Source organism: Lineus longissimus, chromosome 17 (genome assembly GCF_910592395.1).
Source record: "Lineus longissimus chromosome 17, tnLinLong1.2, whole genome shotgun sequence".
In the NCBI taxonomy this organism is placed as follows: Eukaryota; Metazoa; Nemertea; class Pilidiophora; order Heteronemertea; family Lineidae; genus Lineus; species Lineus longissimus.
This window is the reverse complement of record NC_088324.1, coordinates 15,788,394-15,811,637: the sequence shown is the minus strand read 5'-3', so window position 1 is coordinate 15,811,637 and position 23,244 is coordinate 15,788,394. Positions and strand designations below refer to the sequence as shown.

General features: G+C 44.9%; 1 protein-coding gene across 3 annotated transcripts; it reads right to left on the bottom strand.

Moving 5' to 3' along the window:
- Positions 1-1,130: 1,130 nt before the first annotated feature.
- LOC135501353 (uncharacterized) lies at positions 1,131-19,298 on the bottom strand. Of its 3 annotated transcripts, none has more exons than XM_064793421.1 (10): positions 19,183-19,298; positions 13,197-13,239; positions 12,682-12,856; positions 11,856-12,016; positions 11,328-11,439; positions 9,870-9,997; positions 7,978-8,134; positions 7,497-7,660; positions 7,048-7,183; positions 1,131-3,965 (listed from the first exon to the last, which is right to left on the bottom strand). In XM_064793421.1, exons 2-10 carry the CDS (start codon positions 13,225-13,227, stop codon positions 3,737-3,739), a joined length of 1,293 nt encoding a protein of 430 aa, XP_064649491.1. In that variant the 5' UTR covers positions 13,228-13,239; positions 19,183-19,298; the 3' UTR covers positions 1,131-3,736. The 3 variants fall into 3 exon arrangements, with proteins under 3 accessions (XP_064649491.1, XP_064649492.1, XP_064649493.1); XM_064793422.1 differs by lacking the exon at positions 19,183-19,298 and adding an exon at positions 19,087-19,105; XM_064793423.1 differs by lacking the exon at positions 19,183-19,298 and adding an exon at positions 18,698-18,716.
- Positions 19,299-23,244: the final 3,946 nt, after the last annotated feature.

The window sequence follows — 23,244 nt, the reverse complement described above, 5'->3', positions numbered from 1 at the left end:
CGGTAACCGCTGCTGGCGGTCTGGTGATATCATGTATAATTAATGATCTTGGTTTCCACGAGGTTGGTTGGGTGAACGCGTTGCAATCAAATGAAACGAAACTTGTTGCTCTTCGTTGGTGAATTCTTTCAGTGATAGACTTGTTGTTCATTTCCATCCTTTGCACCACACAGGAAACAGTCTGTTTAAACTACCCGGCAACAGAAAGTCTGCCAGTCAGGTGGTGTACTCTTTTACTAAATGAAACTTGTTCAAACATTCGTTGTGTTGCGTATGCAAGGACAATGCATTATTGTACACATGCATTGTAGATCTCGAATGTGAGGCATTTCAAAGTTACCTCCTGTACCAGGATTTACGAGATAGATTCTGGCCTAATGACACGAAGGTCGAAGAAAAGCTGTGGGGAACACAGCCGGACCTTCGGGCGACAAGCCGCTTCATCTCCGCCACAGGACTGAGGTTATAGTTTTACTTGGCAGGTTGAACGCTGAAGAAGAAGAAGAAAGTTACCTCCTGTATGTCAACAGCAAAGATCAAGATGCTGTATCCAACATGTTGAAAACGAAAACAAGTCGGGTTAACTTAGTTGCCGCAAGCATTACATGATCTCTTGCAGAAAGTTGACATAAATTGTCCCCATTCGTCATGAGCGCAGTAGATCTCGGCCCAGTCTGGGCATTCCTCATCCTAGTACTTACATCCGAAAGGCTTCCTTTGACAAAACCCTTCTGTTTCTTTAAACGATCACAAGCTGTTTCGTTTCGCATTAACAAGTGATTCAGAACTACTTAGTATAATATTACAACATCAAAGTATCCGAGGACACCCTTATATTCTTAATATTGCCGTATCCATGGTGACGTAGGTTGTGATTCCATTTTATCAAAGAACTGAAGGCACAGTATGATCAGGCGCTGAGTGGAGAAAAATGACAGTGTCCTTGTTGACATTGAATCCTGTAAACTTATGGGTGACCACCAGGGTTCTAACTTCTGTCAGTCGTGCTGATCCAGAGTCGTTGAAGGGATAATACAACTATTCTGAGATTAGCACCACGCGATCGTCCGCTTGTGTCAGTTACCAAAGTCGATTCTTCAAGACGGTAAATGAAAGAATTCAACACGCAATTTAAAAACTAAATACTTTTAATGGACGACACATATATTTCGAAATGTAACTTGCAAATATTACACAGCTGCCATGGATACAGGAAGCGAATGGTTATAAAGTTTACGGTAATAAGGTAAAGACAACGCTGGGATGACCATGGATCTGGGTCAACAATGGAAGAACTATGGGTTATTCGGGGTGATCGAACGCTGCATATCAGCGATACCGTGCGGGACGTGCCGATACTATCGCTACGTTTCCTGGGAGATAGTGAGTTAGAACATATTTGTATGCGATATTCCGCGTAAAATTTTCCTAAGGCTCTCGTTAAATGTCCGTCGACACTTGGAAGACGATATATAAAGCATTTTCAGTATCATTGTCGCTCTTATTGCAGCAATTTACATTACCGTTGAACTTCACATCGACCCAGTGAATGTCCACCGTCTCTACGATCCTGCTAGGGGCGCTAGGACAACTGACAATGTGATTATACGAACATACCCGCTATAAATTATGGCACTAGATTCACATGGCACTGTAGTCCACTTCCGGTAAACACGAAGGAACTTGGTTAACAAATCATGTCAATTATACGCAAACTTAATATTTCTAAGTCCAAAAGTGTCTTCCTTCTTGAAGGAACTACAAACTTTGCCTACTTTGACTACTAACTGTCCTATATGTGTACTAATACTCACAGTTACAATTTACGACATTTATTTGTCTTTAGACTTAAATTGATTTTGTCCGAGTAGGTCAAGGAACACCTTTGTTGTGGTGGTACGTCAGCTGAATTACATCGCAGAGACACAGCTTGATCGTCGGAGAGTTACAAACTTTGCCTGCCACTAGGGCCTGATTGTTCAACTTACAAGTTCTGTCACCAACGCTGGCGTTAACTTAACTCGGGCTTAACGGAAGGATATAACACCAAGTTAAGCTGACCCCAGCGTTAGTGTCAAGTTTTGTTTTGAACAACCGGGCCGTGCGTGTTACTGGCACTGTGGCTCATACTGTGTTAAGAGACCCTTCCCAACACAGAAGTACATTGTGACCAATTGCCTATGATGGCCTACTAGTGTCTCCGGGGTGAACTAGCTTCCATTTTCCACCCGTTCAACATTATCTAGGTACCGACAGGAGCCACTGCATGTGTTCAGTGTGGATGCTTGGAGTTTGCCCAGCATTGTAGTATAACTTAGCGGAATGTACTCTAACTGCTAGTACTGTTCATCATCAACATCCTGAGTTCATGACAACAAAGGTGCGTCCCTGACCAACTCATTAACATAGCAATAATAGAACAATTAATAACAGTACTTTTTAAAATTCTGACAACATATTTATGGTGCATATATCTAATGTTTATACCAATATAGAAATCCAAAATAGGAAAACGGCGCTCAATTTGCCAATATGACGCTATGAGGTCCGTACGACAATATATATAGAAGGATGATAAAAGAAAAAATACCCGGTTATGTGCATTCGAGACGTCACAACCCACTTTTATGTTCCAAATATGATAGATCATAGCTATCTTCTGGGTATATCTCCCTGTCAGCTCGTGTTCACATTAGCCTGCATTGCAAGCAATATTCGTTTTCTAACAACATCGATTTTAACCTTCCCTATGGGACTGTAGCGGAATGAAAGGGCCAATGACAAATGCCCCAAAGGCGTCACTGACGACGAGGGTTCAAACTCTTTAGCGCCCTCATCAGTCTCATATGACAAGACTACGAAATACACAACATGCAGTTAATCGATCAGTAGGATCAGCGTTCTTACTCTAATACGAAGCTATTAACGACTCCTAATCCCTAGATATCAATGTCACGATAACATGAAAAACTGATTTTGTATACGTATATAACGTCACGGGCTTAAGTCATCTAACGGTTTCACCAGCCGAATGGCAACCCTGAAAATAGGCATGCACGATGAAATGTGATGCATACATGAACTCTTAAATTCAGAGGGGCCATTAACGATCGTGACGGGTACCTTTCCTGTCTCACAATCCAAAACTCAAATGCCACACATCTAGAGATGAATCTGCTAGTTACATATTCCAACTTACCACAAGCTTCAAATATCCCTGATTGTAATAGCAGTAATGTCTCCTTCTGCTAACTTGTAAGGTATGGTCATGATGTTCTATGCTACAAGTAATGAGAGGATGCCTCTTTCCCTCAGAATGATCGTATAAATCAAACATCGGTAATACCTGAGGTTCAAAACTGTTAATGTTATTACTTGTAATAATAGTCAAGACGATACAATATATTTCTATATCACCCAAAACATTACTGACGGTGTTGCTTAGCGGTCTCTTCTGTACATATCGCAATAGCTACGAGTCTCACAAACCAGATAGTTACAATTGTGATATTGACTTTAGATTATTCATAGTTAAGGGTATATCAAGTGTGCATGGACAATATGTTAGTTATTTTAAAGATATTATAAAGATTCTTGGAAGATTCTTCGTTATCACTAAGAAACTTACAAGAATCCTGTTAAGGGTGTACATGTGCTTAATGTACACGAAGCCGAGTAAACTTTTTGACTTGACGAATGAAACAGGACCATCGTTTTTTCTCCATAAATTCACACATTATGATAAATATTTGGTCAGAAGGAAACCGAGTATTATCAAAACTCCACTCATGATAGAAGAAGATCTAATGACGTCGCTTCCGCCGCTTGCAGGGTCGTAACCAACATTCTCACAGTTACACATCCGGGGCTCTCGCTCGGCAACAATCTTTTTGACGATGTCCAAAACTGATGAGGAGCACTTGCCGAAATGCTGTTGGGCACAGTCAACGAATTCCTTGTGTTTCCTGAAATACGTAGACGAATGGAATATGAAGTAATTCTGCAAAAGTCCTAATACTTAACAAACGGACAGTAAGATAATCAGAAAGCGTCTGATTTATTTACAATCATTGTGTCATAATAAGCCAAAGGCATGTTATAAATTCTAAAATACAGCAATGACACTTTTGTAAAAGTGCCCAAGCATTCAAACTACAAAATGTATATATTATTTTGTGGGGTTTTCAACTTCTTCTTCTTCCGCGTTGACTCTCAGGCATTTCGACGATCTGACTGTAACCTCAAGAGCTCATCTTCCTACTGCTACTACATAGGGTAACTGCATGACTGTCACCGCAGGCGCCTTCTTCCGCGTTGACTCTCAGACATTTCGACGATCTGACTGTAACCTCAAGAGCTCATCTTCCTACTGCTACTACATAGGGTAACTGCATGACCGTCACTGCAGGCGCCTTCTTCCGCGTTGACTCTCAGACATTTCGACGATCTGACTGTAACCTCAAGAGCTCATCTTCCTACTGCTACTACATAGGGTAACTGCATGACCGTCACTGCAGGCGCCTTCTTCCGCGTTGACTCTCAGACATTTCGACGATCTGACTGTAACCTCAAGAGCTCATCTTCCTACTGCTACTACATAGGGTAACTGCATGACCGTCACTGCAGGCGCCTTCTTCCGCGTTGACTCTCAGACATTTCGACGATCTGACTGTAACCTCAAGAGCTCATCTTCCTACTGCTACTAAATAGGGTAACTGCATGACCGTCACCGCAGGCGCCTTCTTCCGCGTTGACTCTCAGGCATTTCGACGATCTGACTGTAACCTCAAGAGCTCATCTTCCTACTGCTACTACATAGGGTAACTGCATGACCGTCACCGCAGGCACCTTCTTCCGCGTTGACTCTCAGGCATTTCGACGATCTGACTGTAACCTCAAGAGTTCATCTTCCTACTGCTACTACATATGGTAACTGCATGACCCTCACCGCAGGCGCCTTCTTCCGCGTTGACTCTCAGGCATTTCGACGATCTGACTGTAACCTCAAGAGCTCATCTTCCTACTGCTACTACATAGGGTAACTGCATGACCGTCACCGCAGGCGCCTTCTTCCGCGTTGACTCTCAGGCATTTCGACGATCTGACTGTAACCTCAAGAGCTCATCTTCCTACTGCTACTACATAGGGTAACTGCATGACCGTCACCGCAGGCGCCTTCTTCCGCGTTGACTCTCAGGCATTTCGACGATCTGACTGTAACCTCAAGAGCTCATCTTCCTACTGCTACTACATAGGGTAACTGCATGACCGTCACCGCAGGCGCCTTCTTCCGCGTTGACTCTCAGACATTTCGACGATCTGACTGTAACCTCAAGAGCTCATCTTCCTACTGCTACTACATAGGGTAACTGCATGACCGTCACCGCAGGCGCCTTCTTCCGCGTTGACTCTCAGGCATTTCGACGATCTGACTGTAACCTCAAGAGCTCATCTTCCTACTGCTACTACATAGGGTAACTGCATGACCGTCACCGCAGGCGCCTTCTTCCGCAATGACTCTCAAGCATTTCGACGATCTGACTGTAACCTCAAGAGCTCATCTTCCTACTGCTACTACTTAGGGTAACTGTTTGACCGTCACCGCAGGCGCCTTCTTCCACGTTGACTCTCGGGCATTTCGAAGATCTGACTTTAACCTCAAGAGCTCATCTTCCTACTGCTACTACATAGGGTAACTGCATGACCGTCACCACAGGCGCCTTCTTCCGCGTTGACTCTCAGGCATTTCGACGATCTGACTGTAACCTCAAGAGCTCATCTTCCTACTGCTACTACATAGGGTAACTGCATGACCGTCACCGCAGGCGCCTTCTTCCGCGATGACTCTCAAGCATTTCGACGATCTGACTGTAACCTCAAGGGCTCATCTTCCTACTGCTACTACATAGGGTAACTGCATGACTGTCACCGCAGGCGCCTTCTTCCGTGTTGACTCTCAGGCATTTCGACGATCTGACTGTAACCTCAAGAGCTCATCTTCCTACTGCTACTACTTAGGGTAACTGTATGACCGTCACCGCAGGCGCCTTCTTCCGCGTTGACTCTCAGGCATTTCGACGATCTGACTGTAACCTCAAGAGCTCATCTTCCTACTGCTACTACATAGGGTAACTGCATGACCGTCACCGCAGGCGCCTTCTTCCGCGTTGACTCTCAGGCATTTCGACGATCTGACTGTAACCTCAAGAGCTCATCTTCCTACTGCTACTACTTAGGGTAACTGTATGACCGTCACCGCAGGCGCCTTCTTCCGCGTTGACTCTCAGGCATTTCGACGATCTGACTGTAACCTCAAGAGCTCATCTTCCTACTGCTACTACATAGGGTAACTGCATGACTGTCACCGCAGGCCCCTTCTTCCGCGTTGACTCTCAGGCATTTCGACGATCTGACTGTAACCTCAAGAGCTCATCTTCCTACTGCTACTACATAGGGTAACTGCATGACTGTCACCGCAGGCGCCTTCTTCCGCGTTGACTCTCAGGCATTCCGACGATCTGACTGTAACCTCAAGAGCTCATCTTCCTACTGCTACTACATAGGGTAACTGCATGACTGTCACCGCAGGCGCCTTCTTCCGCGTTGACTCTCAGGCATTCCGACGATCTGACTGTAACCTCAAGAGCTCATCTTCCTACTGCTACTACATAGGGTAACTGCATGACTGTCATCGCAGGCGCCTTCTTCCGCGTTGACTCTCAGGCATTCCGACGATCTGACTGTAACCTCAAGAGCTCATCTTCCTACTGCTACTACATAGGGTAACTGCATGACTGTCACCGCAGGCGCCTTCTTCCGCGTTGACTCTCGGGCATTTCGACGATCTGACTGTAACCTCAAGAGCTCATCTTCCTACTGCTACTACATAGGGTAACTGCATGACTGTCACTGCAGGCGCCTTCTTCCGCGCTGACTCTCAGGCATTTCGACGATCTGACTGTAACCTCAAGAGCTCATCTTCCTACTGCTACTACATAGGGTAACTGCATGACTGTCACCGCAGGCGCCATTTGAACGTTTACATACCTGCATATGACTTGTTTCATGTTATCCTGCTCGCCAGCTGCCGTCAAGTCAGCTGTGATGTTTTTCACCGCGTTGTCGATGCAAATCTTTGTCTTCTCTATCTCTTTCTCCACACACTCCTTGTCGTTCTTGAAGACTGAAAGATATGGAGAGAATCGTTTTAACATAATATTGTTTTGGTTCATTTCTTTAATCAACATCCGCAACTTTGCCTAACCAGTTTGTTTTTTTTACTTCCACTCGCCATTTGGATAATGAGACTCCCTCTTTCCTGGACCGAAGCTATAAGTTCTCGCACATTTTCAAGTCCAAATAATTTTTCACTTGTTTTTTCCACTCAGATTGAAGAAACATCATCAGCCCCAAACATATTTTGACTTTGAACATTTTTCAGAACTTTTATGAAAAAAGAATAATTTTATGTAGAACGACCCTGTTCAGATCCTTACCATCGATTTTTTCACACATCATTCCAGCTGCCGTTTTCAATCCTTCAAAGTTGATGAGCATCAATTTGTACTTCTGGACTGGGTAAGTACAGAGGCTCCCCCTATCGAAGCATGTGCCGAGGAGGCCGACAATTTTGGGCTTGGCATCTTGTGATTCACCTTTCCTACAAAGAGAAAGGAAGTTTTAACTTTAGGGATTTCTTCACCTGACTTGACATCAAGCTTGAAATTCAAACTCGAGATGATCGTTCTGTTAGGAATAACTTTAAATCGATCAGGAAGAATCGTGATTGAAACATGCATGTAGAAATGTACAGAGAACTTGGCGGCGAGTCAGGAGTCATGTTTATCGGCCTTGAAACAGCAAGTGCAAAGTGGCACAAACATCTGCTATTGGTGCGTGTATAGAACCAATGCTTGGTTTGAATCGCGACTGCCCCACAGTAAATGAGAACAAGTCCTCCCATTGTGGGATACTCACGCGCATAAATCCTCCAACATTTTGATGTTTCTGGCTCCGAACAAGATATCATTTTGCATCTGTGACTCGAGGAGACGGCCTTCCACGGGGTGAGACCAGCAGTCCTTGTCCTTCACACAGTCCTTGTCACGGGCGACTGTAAAGGTCTTGCGCTTGGCTGCAAGAGGAAAAGGTAAACAATGGATGCCTTGTCTCTGCAAAACCTTGCTTTTTTGCAAATCACATGTTCTAGATGGTCAGAATATGAAGCAACAACATGTACTTTGTAGCTAACACATAGGAGAATGATGGCCAAAATAGGTTGCGGGCGTGGGGGGGGGAGAGAAGCTGACTGAAACCGCCTGAGGACGTAAAAGGTTACAGCAAACAGGATGAATCCTTTAGTCGCTTCTGTAACATGATTGGATAACTTTGGGGTGGGGAGATAGCACTTCGTCAGAAAGCGAGTGAGGGAGTTTGCCTTCTTAATACTAGCGCCACTACTACCGCTGTTTTTTTTCTTCTGCGTGGCTTTCCCCGCCTAGAACGATTGCTTTCCTCAGCCTAATATCCCGTCCTGCCCTAATATGTACATAGAATCTCACTTTGAAGGGTTAACTCAACTGCAAGCCATGACGATGTAAATCCTTTCATAAAGGGAGTGAAATATGGTACTGGGATTATCGCTCCATGGAATGGTACGACGATGGATTCAGCTGCCATTTGGCAGGGTTGTGATTAGCAATCTCATAAGCCTCGTCTCTGGACATTGTTATTGATCGTTGCCATGGTTATATACTGCTACACGGCCAGTAGACTGTCTCGTTTATGTTGAGTGAACTGGGATGTTGTGGTTCGGGACGGCGGAAGGAAGGAGAAATTGATTTATAAACCGCATTCAACATGACTGTTAGAAACGAGAAGAGTTTGTTTGACTGACAGGAATTGCTTTAAGTCGACATGGTTAATAGCGGCCTGTATTGGCAGTCATGTCTTGTTTGAGGCGAGCTCGTGCGACCTTTAAACTCCGCGTAGGCCAACCTCATTTCTGCCCCTTCCCTTCCTCAAATCCCGCAGGATGTCTCTCAGCTGATAGTGCATAAGGATGGGGCATGAGCAGCATATTTTGGTGGTAGTTTAACTGAAATGTACCACCACAATGAAGCATATTAGTTGTTCGGAATATGTACTTCATTGACTACTATTGACTGCCTGTAATTAGAAGGATCAATAATGCAAAGGAGCTGTATCTGCTGGGAAACAGGAGAGGATGGTATATTCAAATGCCTGAAATCACATAGACAGCATAGAATCCCGTGTCTCCAAGGATACATGTCTTGTCCTTGGGCCATGTTGTTCATAAGCACAGAATGTACGGTGACGTTAGGTAGCATAACGGCGTTAGTTGTTTCTCTTTAAGTTATCTAAGTAATTCCACAATTAAAAATGTTCACGTTGAGTCTAACGACTACGTTAAGGTTAACACTGTCAGGACTCCGCCCTCGTGTAGCTACGCATACTCTGCTGTTATGGTAAGGAGTGGAACATTGGCAACCTAATTAATTTAATTGGCAACGAATTTAACCCAAGTAGCAAGAATCCAATAACGAACCACTCGTGAATATTTTGCGAAACGGCATTAACAAATCGGTAATAAACATGGCTGACAGAAACAAGTGGTTGAAGGAGATCTCAGGATAGGTCGTGCACGTTATACCTGAATCATTCATTGGCAGTCTGAAGGAGGACCAGTCTAAATCTATCGGTCTGGTTATCAACATTGCACAATCACTGTCTCGCGATGGACATTTCGCGTAGCTAAAAGTTGATGAATATCCTCATTTAAAAAATGTATTGACTAATGCATTGTGAAAATGCTTTTTCACCGTAAATAGATGAAAATATGTTCTTACTGTCAAATTTGCAGTCGCACGTTGGAGGGAACGCAAGCTTTGCTGCCTTTTCCTTGATGAATGCGATTTTCTTGCCACACTTTTCCTTGAGAACCTTCTTGGCACAGTAGGCATGCATGCGGTGGATACTGCAATGGAAGGCAAGAATTGTGAGCATTCTTTTCACAACCATGAAAACTGAGCACCAATCTTTATAGAAACAGTTGAGGCTGATGTCCACGGAGATGTACAGGAAAATGTACGCATTATTGTTAAATTCTACCAGATGTACCCAGGCAACCAAGATGGCGGACAGTACACTGAGGGAGGATCAAATTGACAATATTTAGATGCCTGAAGTGGATTAAATCGGTTCAACGCTTCGTGATCAAGGCAAATATACAAAACAGACCAATGAAAAAATGTGTGATAGTGGTTTATGCTTCCCGTTTCTGGTAGTAAACGCTCTAGATTGCTTAACACGACGAGATTGATACTCAGAGAACATTGCACAGTCAATCTGATCTAAAAGAAATGCCTGAACAGTTGAGTGAGCTGTGCTGTGGCGGGTTAATAAGGTTTGCCATTAGATATTGAGGATCGTCCTCACAGGGCCATGTTTTGACATCATGGAGCGAAATTGAGTTATTGGGTCAGTCTCTTGTTAGAAAATACCGATGCTGTATCTGTCAATTACAAAAAGTAATTGCGAATTGGTATTAGTTGATAAGGTTATGTAAACAATGCAGAAATGATCGCGATAACTACGTTTGGATTTCAACCTTGGGGGCAACTTGTTGATGGTTTATAGCATGAAGAGCGTTTACAAGGTTCCTATGCTGCATCTACAGGCTCGTAAACATCGGGTAATCAGAATTCGAGGGAAATGATCAATGGGGTAACAGTTGGACCTGGGCCAGGACAATAGAAAATGTTTCTCAACACAATACCTGGACCCAATACAACCAAATATCTATTCTTTAGCTAATTTACATCCCCGAAAAAACAGTGCATTCCTATTCATTTTCGTGTCAGCTGATGAGGTTATTAAAACAATCAGATAGAGAAATCTCGTGGTTATACTAAAAGCTTGAACCATATTCAGCATTTTCCCATACGTTGCTGTATAGTTAACGCATTTTCAAATAGGCGAACATGATGTGTTGCATCTGCCGCCGAATTCGCCCAGGGAAATACAAACTTATTGAATCAAATACAACTGGGTGCGTTGAGGTACTTAACAAACAGCCTTGCCAACCCCCGAGTACAATCTATCACACTTTCATGAAGGCAAAGTGTTCAAATTTCATTACGAATATTGTTGCTTTAATTCATTGGAAGATGAGGTGACCTGAAAGATGATACAAAATGAGTACATGACTAGGTTTATATAGTATATAGATGTACGTTCTCCTTTTGCAATGTGACTATACGTAACAATACAGTCCAAGCGCGAAATCAAGTCCAAGAGCCTCTTACCTGCATTTCTGATACATTATGTCCTTGTCTGTGGCCTTCGCCATACCATCCTTGTGGCATTTCATGATGGCGTCCCTGTTCTCCTCTACGCACGTGCTCTTGTCTTCAATAACTGAAACGGTGGCATTAATCAATCAAAACCTTGATCCTTTTTCCTTTTTCCAAGTTGGCCATTCCGTTTCCTCCCAACATTGCTCCAACACAGGGGGCACTGTCAGGAACGAGGCGAATTGGTGAGAATTGGCCACAAATACCTTTTGCAGTATGCTTACATGACTGTCAGAAAGGCTCTTTTAAATTCTGTGTTTGTTTTAAGAAAACGCAATTCGCGCGAATTATGTTGTTGGAAGGTGAGCTCGCGATGGCAGAATAATCCGCCAATGCTTACGCTCTTGACTGCCGAACTCGGCCTGTTAGACGTCAATGGCGAAGGTAAGTAATGTCTACCAATAGACAGGATGTTGTTGAAGAGTGCCCCTCGCGTTAGGTTCCAGATGTCGACCAAACACACTTCTCACTTGCACCTACCCTTGAGGTTGGTCGCGTTCTTGCAAATAAACTCAAAAGCCTTCTTCAAGCCTTTGATGTTGAAAGCGTCCAGCCTCGGTTTCGTGTCGTCATAGCGACAACGGTTGATGTGTTCGCCGATGATCTGTAGCCATTTGAAGATGTCGGCGTTGTTCTCCTGTCTGAAAGGAAGAAAGGAATGAAATAGCCTCAGGGTCGGGGACAGGCCAGGCATCATGGAAACTAATCTGGTCTGCCGAGTGCATGAATATACCGCGATGACAAGAAATGTATCTTACAGTTTCGTTACAGCAATGCCCATTGGCTAATCGTCCAGCCCCACTAATTCCCGCTAGTCGATTTGCGGCAGTTCATAAGGAGACCAAATTAGAATGACGCGATGCGCTGCCCGGGGAGTCTAGGTCCATGCATTTCAGCTCGCACATGTAGATAAACCAGTGGACCAAGTGTATCCTAGCACGACCATCAATACATTCTACAGAGAGATTCTTATCCTACATATGCCTTATGCCAAAACAGAATTAATTCAAACGAGACAAGTCCACCCATCTGCTGAATCTTAGATGAGAATACCGGATTTACGACTGGCTGGCGTACCCGCGTTAGCTGACGACAAGGATTAGGAAAGGCATCCCGTGGCTGATCCAGCCCTTCATCTTGCCATTATTCATTCTGCATTTGAAACCATTTCTGGCAATGCAATAAGCTCAGTCTCAGGATTATTGTGTTGTTGAATATCGTATTTTCTTTTTTATGTGCCTTCTCATGGACCTTCGACTTCTTCTACCTCTGTCTGCTATGCACAAATTGGTATGTTGAAACGTACTTGCATTTCTCCACAATGGTGGAGGCATTGAGGGTCTCGAATATGTTCCCATCGGCCAGGTCAGTGATCGAGATGCCGAGGTTTTCCTCTGCCTGGGCTATCTCATTCTGCCACGGGCCCGCCAGGAAGGGGCATTCAGTCTCCTCGGCAGCTTTGCTTCCAGGAACACACAACACTGTTGGATAAGATGGAATGGGGGTGTATAAATGACAAAGATGGCTGGTTGGGTATCTGCCTGGGTTATTCATTGACGGCCACGGGTTGGCCAGGATGAGGGGTATTCATTCACCTCGCCAGCTTAGCTACGCTACTGGCAACACACTAGGAGGAGCGGTAATTCAAGTTGGTCGTCATTTGATCACCAGTGACAAAGACATTTACAGATATTTTTGACATGATAGTAGGACAAGTCATTGCACTTAGCATGTAGAACAGTTTCCCTACTGAATACATGATAGTAGACTTAAATTCAGCACTTTCAATAAAAAAAGGAGAGATGTCATAGCTTCGCTTACCTAACACTGCTGCTAATGTGATGGACCACATTTTGCTCAACTACTGAAAATAGGGAAAAACAACATGTCATTTATCAAGAAGTAAGGCTTCTGATCAGATATTTTCAGAAGTAGGCCCTGCAAGATTTGGAAGAGGCAAATGCCTACCTGATGGGCAAAACGTATAAATGTATGAATAATTATTCCATTTTGGAACAAGTATGATAGGCATTTACAATTAAATGCTAATAAACACGTCTGACCCGAATAATGGCATTATTTGTCATTACTGAACAACTTCACCAGTAATTTACCAAAAAAACCTCAAAAACCATGCTTTTTTGGTCACTTGATCTGTATTAATGAGGGAGTTATCAGTAATACGTTAGTCTGGTACATTCTAAAGTGACATACAGGCCATGTGTAATTGTCCGGGCCATCTCAACAACAGACTCCCCTGGGGCTCGCCCCTTAAACATTTATATCTGATGGCTTAGCAGCCTCGGCATCCAGTTAATGGATAAAAGCCGTCAGATACTGGCAGGCACACTCCCAGATGTACACGCTAATAACGCAAAAACTGAACAGCAGTCCTGAAATATCACTCCATTCCTTCTGAAACAATAATAAGTATGATGGTGACGTTTCCAGTAATGGGGCAACCGTTTTGTGGCCATGCTGATTTGACATTAAGGAAAAACCTGGATGCAAACTGTTCGCCGCAGTTTTGATGCATTGTACAGTGGCATCTGTAGGCTACTTGAGCTATGAAATCAGGAGGCTAGCGTCGACACCATGTAAATGCTCCGAGAACATAGTACCAAGTACAGATTATCTACTCGGTGGAATCATCTATATCCCTCTGTTTCAAGCTGTCTCTGGTAACACCAATCAAATACAAATGTAGGTGGCCTTGATACAGCTGTCCAACTATAGCCCAAGCTATGATAGATGAAAACTGGAGTCAACATTAAACGGAGCCCTCCTATTCTCATTAATGACTGGTTAATTCGGGGTGGCGTGACCCATATTGCTGCTGATCGAGGTACGCAACTGGAGTAATGACTTCCATCTACGAAGCGTACAAGTACTAATTGCCTTAATAGATTTCAGCAAGGATGTTCATTTGTATGCAATATTCATTGGCATCACTCTCTACTGTTTAATTCCTTTTTTTCCCCTACATTATAACTACATTGTATATTCACATTAATCACAATATTCCCTGGCTAAGGCCGCGGCTATCTAGTCATTGATATTGGCAAAGCCGTTCATTTGATACAGTTCGTGATACAGATGGAGAAGTATCACCCCATTGTAAGCACATGTGCTCGATTCCATGGCCTCTTTTGGAAGGTTTTACTGTGACGGCTTTCTCCGTGTGTTGGCTCAGATAGAAGAAGTTCGTCGTTAAACGGCCAAAGAAACCCCCGGTTTTTATTGAAGTGTCCATAAAGATTTCACAGCAAATCTGGTAAAATGAAATGGAGTATGCATGTCTATTTAGTGATATCCGCTTCATGCTTGTAATTTTCACAGTCAAAATTCAACTTTTTTTAATTTCTTTAAAAAGAGACACACCTGGCCTTTGTTACGTTACAAGCAAGATTTGATGAATAATGTATAACGAGGAATACAATATGACATTTATATGTACATGTGATATACATTTTAACGTAAACAAAATAAAGGGCCTGTACCAGGTGCTAACATGATTCATTCAAAAATTCATAACTTTCAAAATATGTAAGCTTTTATGCAAATTCAGCTATCAAGATTCCATGTTTAATGTAACATTACTCTGTCATCAAAAGTAGGACTCTTTGATGTGAAGTAGCTTGAACAAGTAGCGAAATAAGTGCGTTTCCGTTGGATTTTTATTGAGAGTACTTCAAAATAGTGATGTTGCGTGGAGATGATGCGTATAAATGTTGACGCTGATCTTCCAGCTTCTTTCAACTTGCTTTATTACTGTCGATATTTCTCATTTTGTATCTACCATACACTAAACATAAAAACATTAGAACATTTCCGGAGGCTTGTCACGATATTGCTTTGCGAAATCAAGGTCTTGTTTGAAGTATTCTTCTGATGGTTTAAAATCACTGCCTAGTGTAGGGCAGGGCCATGGAAATGATGCAGCGTCACTGCTTTAGCCGCGTGAAATACCGACAGAAAAATGTAAACATTAGGTTGAACAAAGCACTAACTTTCTATGCTGCACTGCCCCTGCTTTCCTCACATGCGTTGACACAACGATACATGTATTTGTGTGAAATGCACGAACAGCACCATACAGCAACCAATTTCGCCCATGACCAGTTCCCATCACAGCGATAACATGATTTGGTAATAATGAGGTGTCGATAACACTCAAATCATCGTCAAATCTAAAAAACCATCCCCATTGCAGATCACATTTATCATTTCGGCTTAATACCTTGTAATGGTATTCGATTTATATGTGTCATTTGCTCCCGTAATGATGATTAATAGTCTATGTTGAGTCTCTATCATTCAGTGTTATATCATAATCAGTTAAGTATAATAACACATATCCAGGTCAGCCACAGAAATAGACTTCTAACTACTCAGTTCACATTGGCTTTGATCGCTTTCTTTCGTCTCTTGCAGGTTTGAGCAGTTAACATGACATGTCATGCATGTTTAATTACATTCGTATTTTCGTAATTACCATTCGTATTTCAGTGTTTACATTCGTTAATGGCATTGTCGTTGACAAATGCTATCCAGGGCTGGCTATTCAAAAAAGCTAGTCGTGGTCGTGGACCAACGGGTAACTGAAGGAGTATAGAAATACGCCAGCATGTTGCCACCAACGCCACCCTCCGCTTTATCCTGTATCGCTTTGTCGGCCACACCTAGGACATTTCATGGCAACCGCGCGCGTGACAAAAGCAGACATTCTATGGCGTTGCCTGGCCGGGCATTTTAGACATTTCTATGGTTACCGTGACAAGGAACGTAGTATTTCATGGCTACCGTGATACTATCAAGATGATTTACGGCCGCCGTGTCACAATTTAGACATTTTCATGGCCGCCGTACACACTGCACTGCCGTGGATATTTTGATATTCATGTCACAAATCGGGGCATAAGGCCGCTGTGAGATCTAAGGTTTTGAATGGCTGTGACACAGCTAGAGTTTATGCGGCATCCACAGAGTGCAGTGTTTGTAGACCATCAACCTAGTCATCTTAAAATCGCTGGAAATCTCTCAAGACCCACTGACTTCTCTATCATCGTGCTGCATGTCGTTGCTAGCACTAGTGGATGTTTCAGATTACGACGTTGAAAAATCGATGGCGAAAGACCTCGAATACTAATGATATTTTGTGAAATAAACCTTCATGGCTTATTTTGCTATGTCTGTCGCTCTTGGGGGATCCGGCCGGAGGAGTCATGTGAGCTAAAATGATGCACGTTCGCTCTTGGTGGATTCGGCCGGAGGATACAGTGAGCTAGAATAATGCACGTTCGCTCTTGGGGGATTCGTCCGGAGGATACAGTGAGCTAGAATGATGCACGTTCGCTCTTGGGGGATCCGGCCGGAGGATACAGTGAGCTAGAATGATGCACGTTTGCTCTTGGGGGATTCGGCCGGAGGAGTCAGTGAGCTAGAATGATGCACGTTCGCTCTTGGGGGATTCGGCCGGAGGAGTCAGTGAGCTAGAATGATGCACGTTCGCTCTTGGGGGATTCGGCCGGAGGAGTCAGTGAGCTAGAATGATGCACGTTTGCTCTTGGGGGATTCGGCCGGAGGAGTCAGTGAGCTAGAATGATGCACGTTCGCTCTTGGGGGATTCGGCCGGAGGAGTCAGTGAGCTAGAATGATGCACGTTCGCTCTTGGGGGATTCGGCCGGAGGATACAGTGAGCTAGAATGATGCACGTTTGCTCTTGGGGGATTCGGCCGGAGGAGTCAGTGAGCTAGAATGATGCACGTTCGCTCTTGGGGGATTCGGGCCGAGGATACAGTGAGCTAGAATGATGCACGTTCGCTCTTGGGGGATTCGGCCGGAGGAGTCAGTGAGCTAGAATGATGCACGTTCGCTCTTGGGGGATTCGGCCGGAGGATACAGTGAGCTAGAATGATGCACGTTTGCTCTTGGGGGATTCGGCCGGAGGAGTCAGTGAGCTAGAATGATGCACGTTCGCTCTTGGGGGATTCGGCCGGAGGATACAGTGAGCTAGAATGATGCACGTTCGCTCTTGGGGGATTCGGCCGGAGGAGTCAGTGAGCTAGAATGATGCACGTTTGCTCTTGGGGGATTCGGCCGGAGGAGTCAGTGAGCTAGAATGATGCACGTTCGCTCTTGGGGGATTCGGCCGGAGGATACAGTGAGCTAGAATGATGCACGTTCGCTCTTGGGGGATTCGGCCGGAGGAGTCAGTGAGCTAGAATGATGCACGTTTGCTCTTGGGGGATTCGGCCGGAGGAGTCAGTGAGCTAGAATGATGCACGTTCGCTCTTGGGGGATTCGGCCGGAGGATACAGTGAGCTAGAATGATGCACGTTCGCTCTTGGGGGATTCGGCCGGAGGATACAGTGAGCTAGAATGATGCACATTCAATACGCATACGCAACTGATAGAGGTGGCAATTTTTCGGCGAGGCGCCTATTCCTTTCTGCATTCACAGGTTCTTTGGTATTTTGTCACAGTATCGTAATTCAACCAGACGATGGAATAGCTTTTATGGACTTATGGTTGACGTGCACAGCCCCATCTCCAAAGATGGTTGCGACGCTGCGAGCGGTTAGTCGGCCACTGGTGGATGAGTGACCAGGGGTACCTATCACTGAGGCAGACTTCACCTTCATCTATCCACGCTGTTGCATTCGTATTTCCCTCCTTCAGCAAACATATTTGAAAAATGCATATAACACCACTTTTAGTATGATGAGCTGCAACTCTGGCGTGGTCAATCACAATACCACGCAATATTGCTTGCCACCCGGGTCAGATAAATATGCTAATAGAATTACTGACACCAGCGCACTACATATCAATTTGTAACTCGCATTGTCAGCCGTCATCCGAGGTTAATGGAAAGAAATGTTTCCGATGTTATCTCTTTCATTCGAGCTTCAGATGACGAATGAGTGGCAGTGTTTACAAACACTTCATGACCTGAGGTTTTACTTGAGAGATCAGCCATACCGTTAATGAGAAATTCCTCCTCCGATATACCCACACTTCAAACCACAGCATACTGCAACATCCAAGGTGACCTGGTGGTGATTTTTGAAGAGGTCAACCGACTGTTGTTATATACTGATATAACTTCTTATTGGTTCCACGAGAGCCTTCACCGTCAACCACGAATAGAAAGGTTGCCAATTCCAGCGACATCTGCCCAATCCAAGGGTATGTTAAGGCCGATATTCGGGAACTTACCCAGATCTAGTGCAAGTTTAGGTACACGTAGAATCTTTATAAGATTCTTGGAGGATTCTTGTAAGATTCTTATTATCTAATATCGTAACTAACGACCTTACCTGAGAATCTTGCTGAGAATTCAGATTATTATCCGATATAAAGCGCTATAACACATATATATTAAGTTTTTACATGGCATACTACTCCCTGTTACTGCCTCCAAGGTCACCCAAAGCAACCAGCAATGGCCAACGACGACCACGAAGAGTGATTACTTGCAGTGATGAGAAGTTTCTACACTGCATATCAAGTATCCTATGAAAGAATAGATGGAACATTTGCTCCCGTAATCGCACCAATGAAGATGTGGGAAGTAATAACACGGAGCAGATCGACCCTGTTTGAGTGGTCATCAAAAAAGAAGCAATGCAATGTGATATAATGGACGAGCATAAAAGAACATTGAGAGAATGTGAATGCCATTGGTAGGATCGCGGTCAGGACAAACCTTGCACATCCAAAACCAAGTCTACCTCAGTATTTTCCCGATAATGCTTACTACATGCAGCTGATATCATGCCGATATAAAGACAAAACAACTTACTCAGGTCTCCAAAGAGATGCTATATCCAAGTGAATCCTGATGGTTATCCAGGCGGAGACAGTGATGACAACATCAACAACCTTGCCGCGCCCAGGGCTGCTGGGCGTCATGGGTAGTTCCAAACACAACAGCCAGATGTCTCCACCTTGAAACCTTGTAGCATTACTACGATGATCGTATTCTCACATCACGATTCTTGTTGTACGGAGCCTCTCAACCACGATCGACTGCTGATGGGATCATTTTTCAAGACTTATTTCAGCATGGACACTGAAACGTATGTGATAACAGAATTCATAGACTGTATCTCAACATCAGCTGCGTGTTGCTGTTATTACAGACGTTTTGGGAAGAACCACATGACTTGATTCGCAACATTTGATACCTCGCCCGCCGTCAGTGATAATCATCCGCCTCGATGACCATGGGACTATCTCAAACAACAGGACGAACGACACCTCATGATCGGCCCATGACCGGTATTTACCTATTGATGTCTTTAATGTTAATTAAAGACATCACCACGCAGGTTAAAGTCGTTTTGCATTGATTGGAGTACGAAGCTACTGCTACTGTACGAATACTGTTAATCGGTCAGGAGCCGACCCGGCTTTCTGCATGCGACAGTGGAGATACACTTCTACGAAATCAGTTTTGAGAAGGACCTATATATTCAAACGTTCCGTGTCGCTGGATTAATAGAGGTCTTATCTGAACAGTGTGTATTTAATGAAGCCAATGGACCACATCGCTTAGTGCGTACACACTCGCCCCTATTTGACCAACGTATCACCTGGCATAGCGACGGCTTGCCTCCTGAGGAGCAGAGACGTTCCAACTTGGTCATGTCGGCGGAACCATCTCATTCAGTGTCAACTGACTCGTAGCAACTACGCTGAGCAGTGAAGACATGAAACGATACAGCTGGGAATGACAACACATATGAAAAGACATGCATTCTTGTCATGGTTTAGGAATGAAAATGTTGTGAGAGATGTTTGCATGGAGATCTCAAACCCAGAACTTCGTACTGCTTTAAGATGCAGCTCAGATTGCTGTATAGTATCAAATTATATTTTCATGAACATGTATTTCTCTTTTCATATGCTGAATCTTAGATATCATTATGAGCACAGGCTGCAATGGTAACAAAGTGGAGACAGGTGCAATTCGGCCTGGTTGCGACTGTCTCTGTTTCCTCTACGCTTCTGTCTGGCTCAGGCTGTGAGAGTAACAATTTGGAGAGATGAGACATGTAGTCACAATCAGACCGAATTGGCTGTCTCACCGTGTTGGGACGATGGGAAAGACGAGACAGCCAGACCAAGTCATGAGGTAAAGATGTGGCCGTCCTATATCTCGACTCAACAGCGACACGGTGATGCAGATGGGACAGCAACGAGCAAATCGAATGGGACATGATACGTTGAAAAAGATGTGACAGTCACAACAACAGTTCGAATGGCTTACCTAACCCGAGTCAAAGCTGGCAGCTCCGCCGTCTTTCCCATACGGTGGACATACAGTTGTGACAGTCACAACGTGTCCGAATCAGACTTGGCTGCTCCACCGTCTTGCAAACACTGTGTGAGAGAGGTGAGAGAGACCGACGGTTTGGGTGAGACGGTGGTTCTGTCAGGTCCGATTTGGTCTCGTTGTGACTGTCTCAACTCTCTCGCCGTTTTAGCGCTGGGTCCGTTCGGTTTGTTTATGACAATATTAACTCCAACACGGTGGAGCTGCAAGTTGACTCGGTCTGATTGTGATTGTCTCAACCGAGATGGCAATACGGGGATGTAGCCATGTTTAAATTCAGTCTGGTTGCAACGTTGTGAACTATCTCGGCGCATCGTGAGACGGCGGAGCAGCCACGTCCAATTCGGTCTGGGTGTGACTCTCTCAACTATCTCACCGTGTTTGTAAGCGGTTGTGCTATCAAGCCGCTTGCATGAGAGGTCTCTATTGTAGTCTCGACTCCCTCAACATGTTGGCAACGCGTTGAGGCCGCCAGGTCCCATTCGGTCTAGTTGTCACTCTCCTATCTCTCTATCACCGTGAAGACGGTCGCGCTGTCTGACCAATAAGTAAGCCATGTCGTAAACCTGAGACGGTCACAACCAGACCATGTTGTCATGAACTATGCGGCATCCAGGTCCGATTCAGTCTGGCTTGTGGTCGTCGTCTTTGTCCCGATCGTGCCGCCATCGCGGCGACAAATCAAGATGATACAGACAAAATTAGACGGAATCGGCATGAATAAGACGTAGTATACCAGCTCCATTGATCTGTTGCTCACAGAGTGAGAGACCATACCCAGTCGGCCTGGCTGCTCCACCGTCTAGCCCGTATAGTGAGTTGTGACAGTCAAGACCGAGTATACCAGCTCTACCGTGTGGCCATCACAGTGAGAGACCATGACGAGTCGGCCTGGCTCCTCCACCGTCTCACCCGTATAGTGAGTTGTGACAGTCACCACCAGACCGAATCAGACATAGTATACCAGCTCTACCGTGTGGCCATCACAGTGAGAGACCATGACGAATCGATCTGACTGCTCCACCGTCTAACCCGTATAGTGAGTTGTGACAGTCACCACCAGACCGAATCAGACATAATATACCAGCTCTACCGTGTGGCAACACAGTAAGAGACCACGACGAATCGACCTGGCTTCTCCGCTGTCTTGCGCACATAGTGAGTGGGGAGAGACAGCTCCTCCGTGGGGCTATCACAGTGAGAGACCATGACGAATCGACCTGGCTTCTCCACCGTCTTGCGCACATAGTGAGTGGGGAGAGACAGCTCCTCCGTGGGGCTATCACAGTGAGAGACCATGACGAATCGGCCTGGCTTCTCCACCGTCTTGCGCACATAGTGAGTGGGGAGAGACAGCTCCTCCGTGGGGCTAACACAGTGAGAGACCACGACGAATCGACCTGGCTTCTCCGCTGTCTTGCTCATATAGTGAGTGGGGAGAGACAGCTCCACCGTGTGGCTAACACAGTGAGAGACCATGACGAATCGACCTGGCTTCTCCACCGTCTTGCTCACATAGTGAGTGGGGAGAGACAGCACCTCCGTGGGGCTAACACAGTGAGAGACCACGACGAATCGGCCTGGCTTCTCCGCCGTCTTGCGCACATAGTGAGTGGGGAGATACAGCTCCTCCGTGGGGCTAACACAGTGAGAGACCACGACGAATCGGCCTGGCTTCTCCGCTGTCTTGCTCACATAGTGAGTGGGGAGAGACAGCTCCTCCGTGGGGCTAACACAGTGAGAGACCATGACGAATCGGCCTGGCTTCTCCGCTGTCTTGCCAATACAGTGAGAGAGATGCGATTCTCACAACCAGACTTAAGGGCATGAAGACATTGTCACAACCTGTATCAGTTGCTCCAAATGCCCATGCTATTGCAATCATTTGTGTTATCTACGCAGGATGGTTCAGAAGAGGATCTGTAAAACCTCAAGGTCGTTGAGACATCGTCACACCCTGTATAATGTCGATCCAAATGACCATACTTGTCTTTCTTGCTATATACAGGGTGTATCAGAAGAGGATAAGGAAACCTGGCGAAGGGCATGGAGCTGTCAGATTAGTTGACTGTGACTGTCAGATTGTGCATGGTTGTGCTCAAGGGTCCCATTCAGTGCCGACCTTCAGGCCCCTTCACTCGGCACTTACCAAGCTTATGCTGTGTCCGATTGGAGGAACATGCAACAGACCCTGGTATTTCAAGATGGCATCGCAAGGTGTGAGCAGGTTTGATTGGATCTGGTTGTGACTGTCTCCTCACTCTCGTCTGAGTTATATTACATAAGGGGTCGGATCTGTGCAACTTTGGGGGGCCAGACTAAGGTAACTTTGGGGGGCCATCCCTGTGTAACTGAGGGGGGCTCAAGTTCACCTCCTACTTTTTTGCTAGTCTTCGGCACTCTCTTTCTGCATCAGAATTCCACGGAGAAAAGAACACGAACACAATGATACATTTAGTAAGAAAAGATTATCTATTTTTGGTTTAAAGTCAACTGAAATGTATTACGACTGTGTTACAAGAGCAT

Bases quoted from the DNA above. Each gene is read 5' to 3' on its own strand.
- LOC135501353 (XM_064793421.1), bottom strand. From the start codon at position 13,227: ATGTGGTCCATCACATTAGCAGCAGTGTTAG. The intron at 8,135-9,869 runs GTAAGAACATAT...TTCCTCTTGCAG, and splicing joins GTGCGACTGCAAATTTGACA to CCAAGCGCAAGACCTTTACA. The intron at 7,184-7,496 runs GTAAGGATCTGA...CATATCTTTCAG, and splicing joins GATGTGTGAAAAAATCGATG to TCTTCAAGAACGACAAGGAG.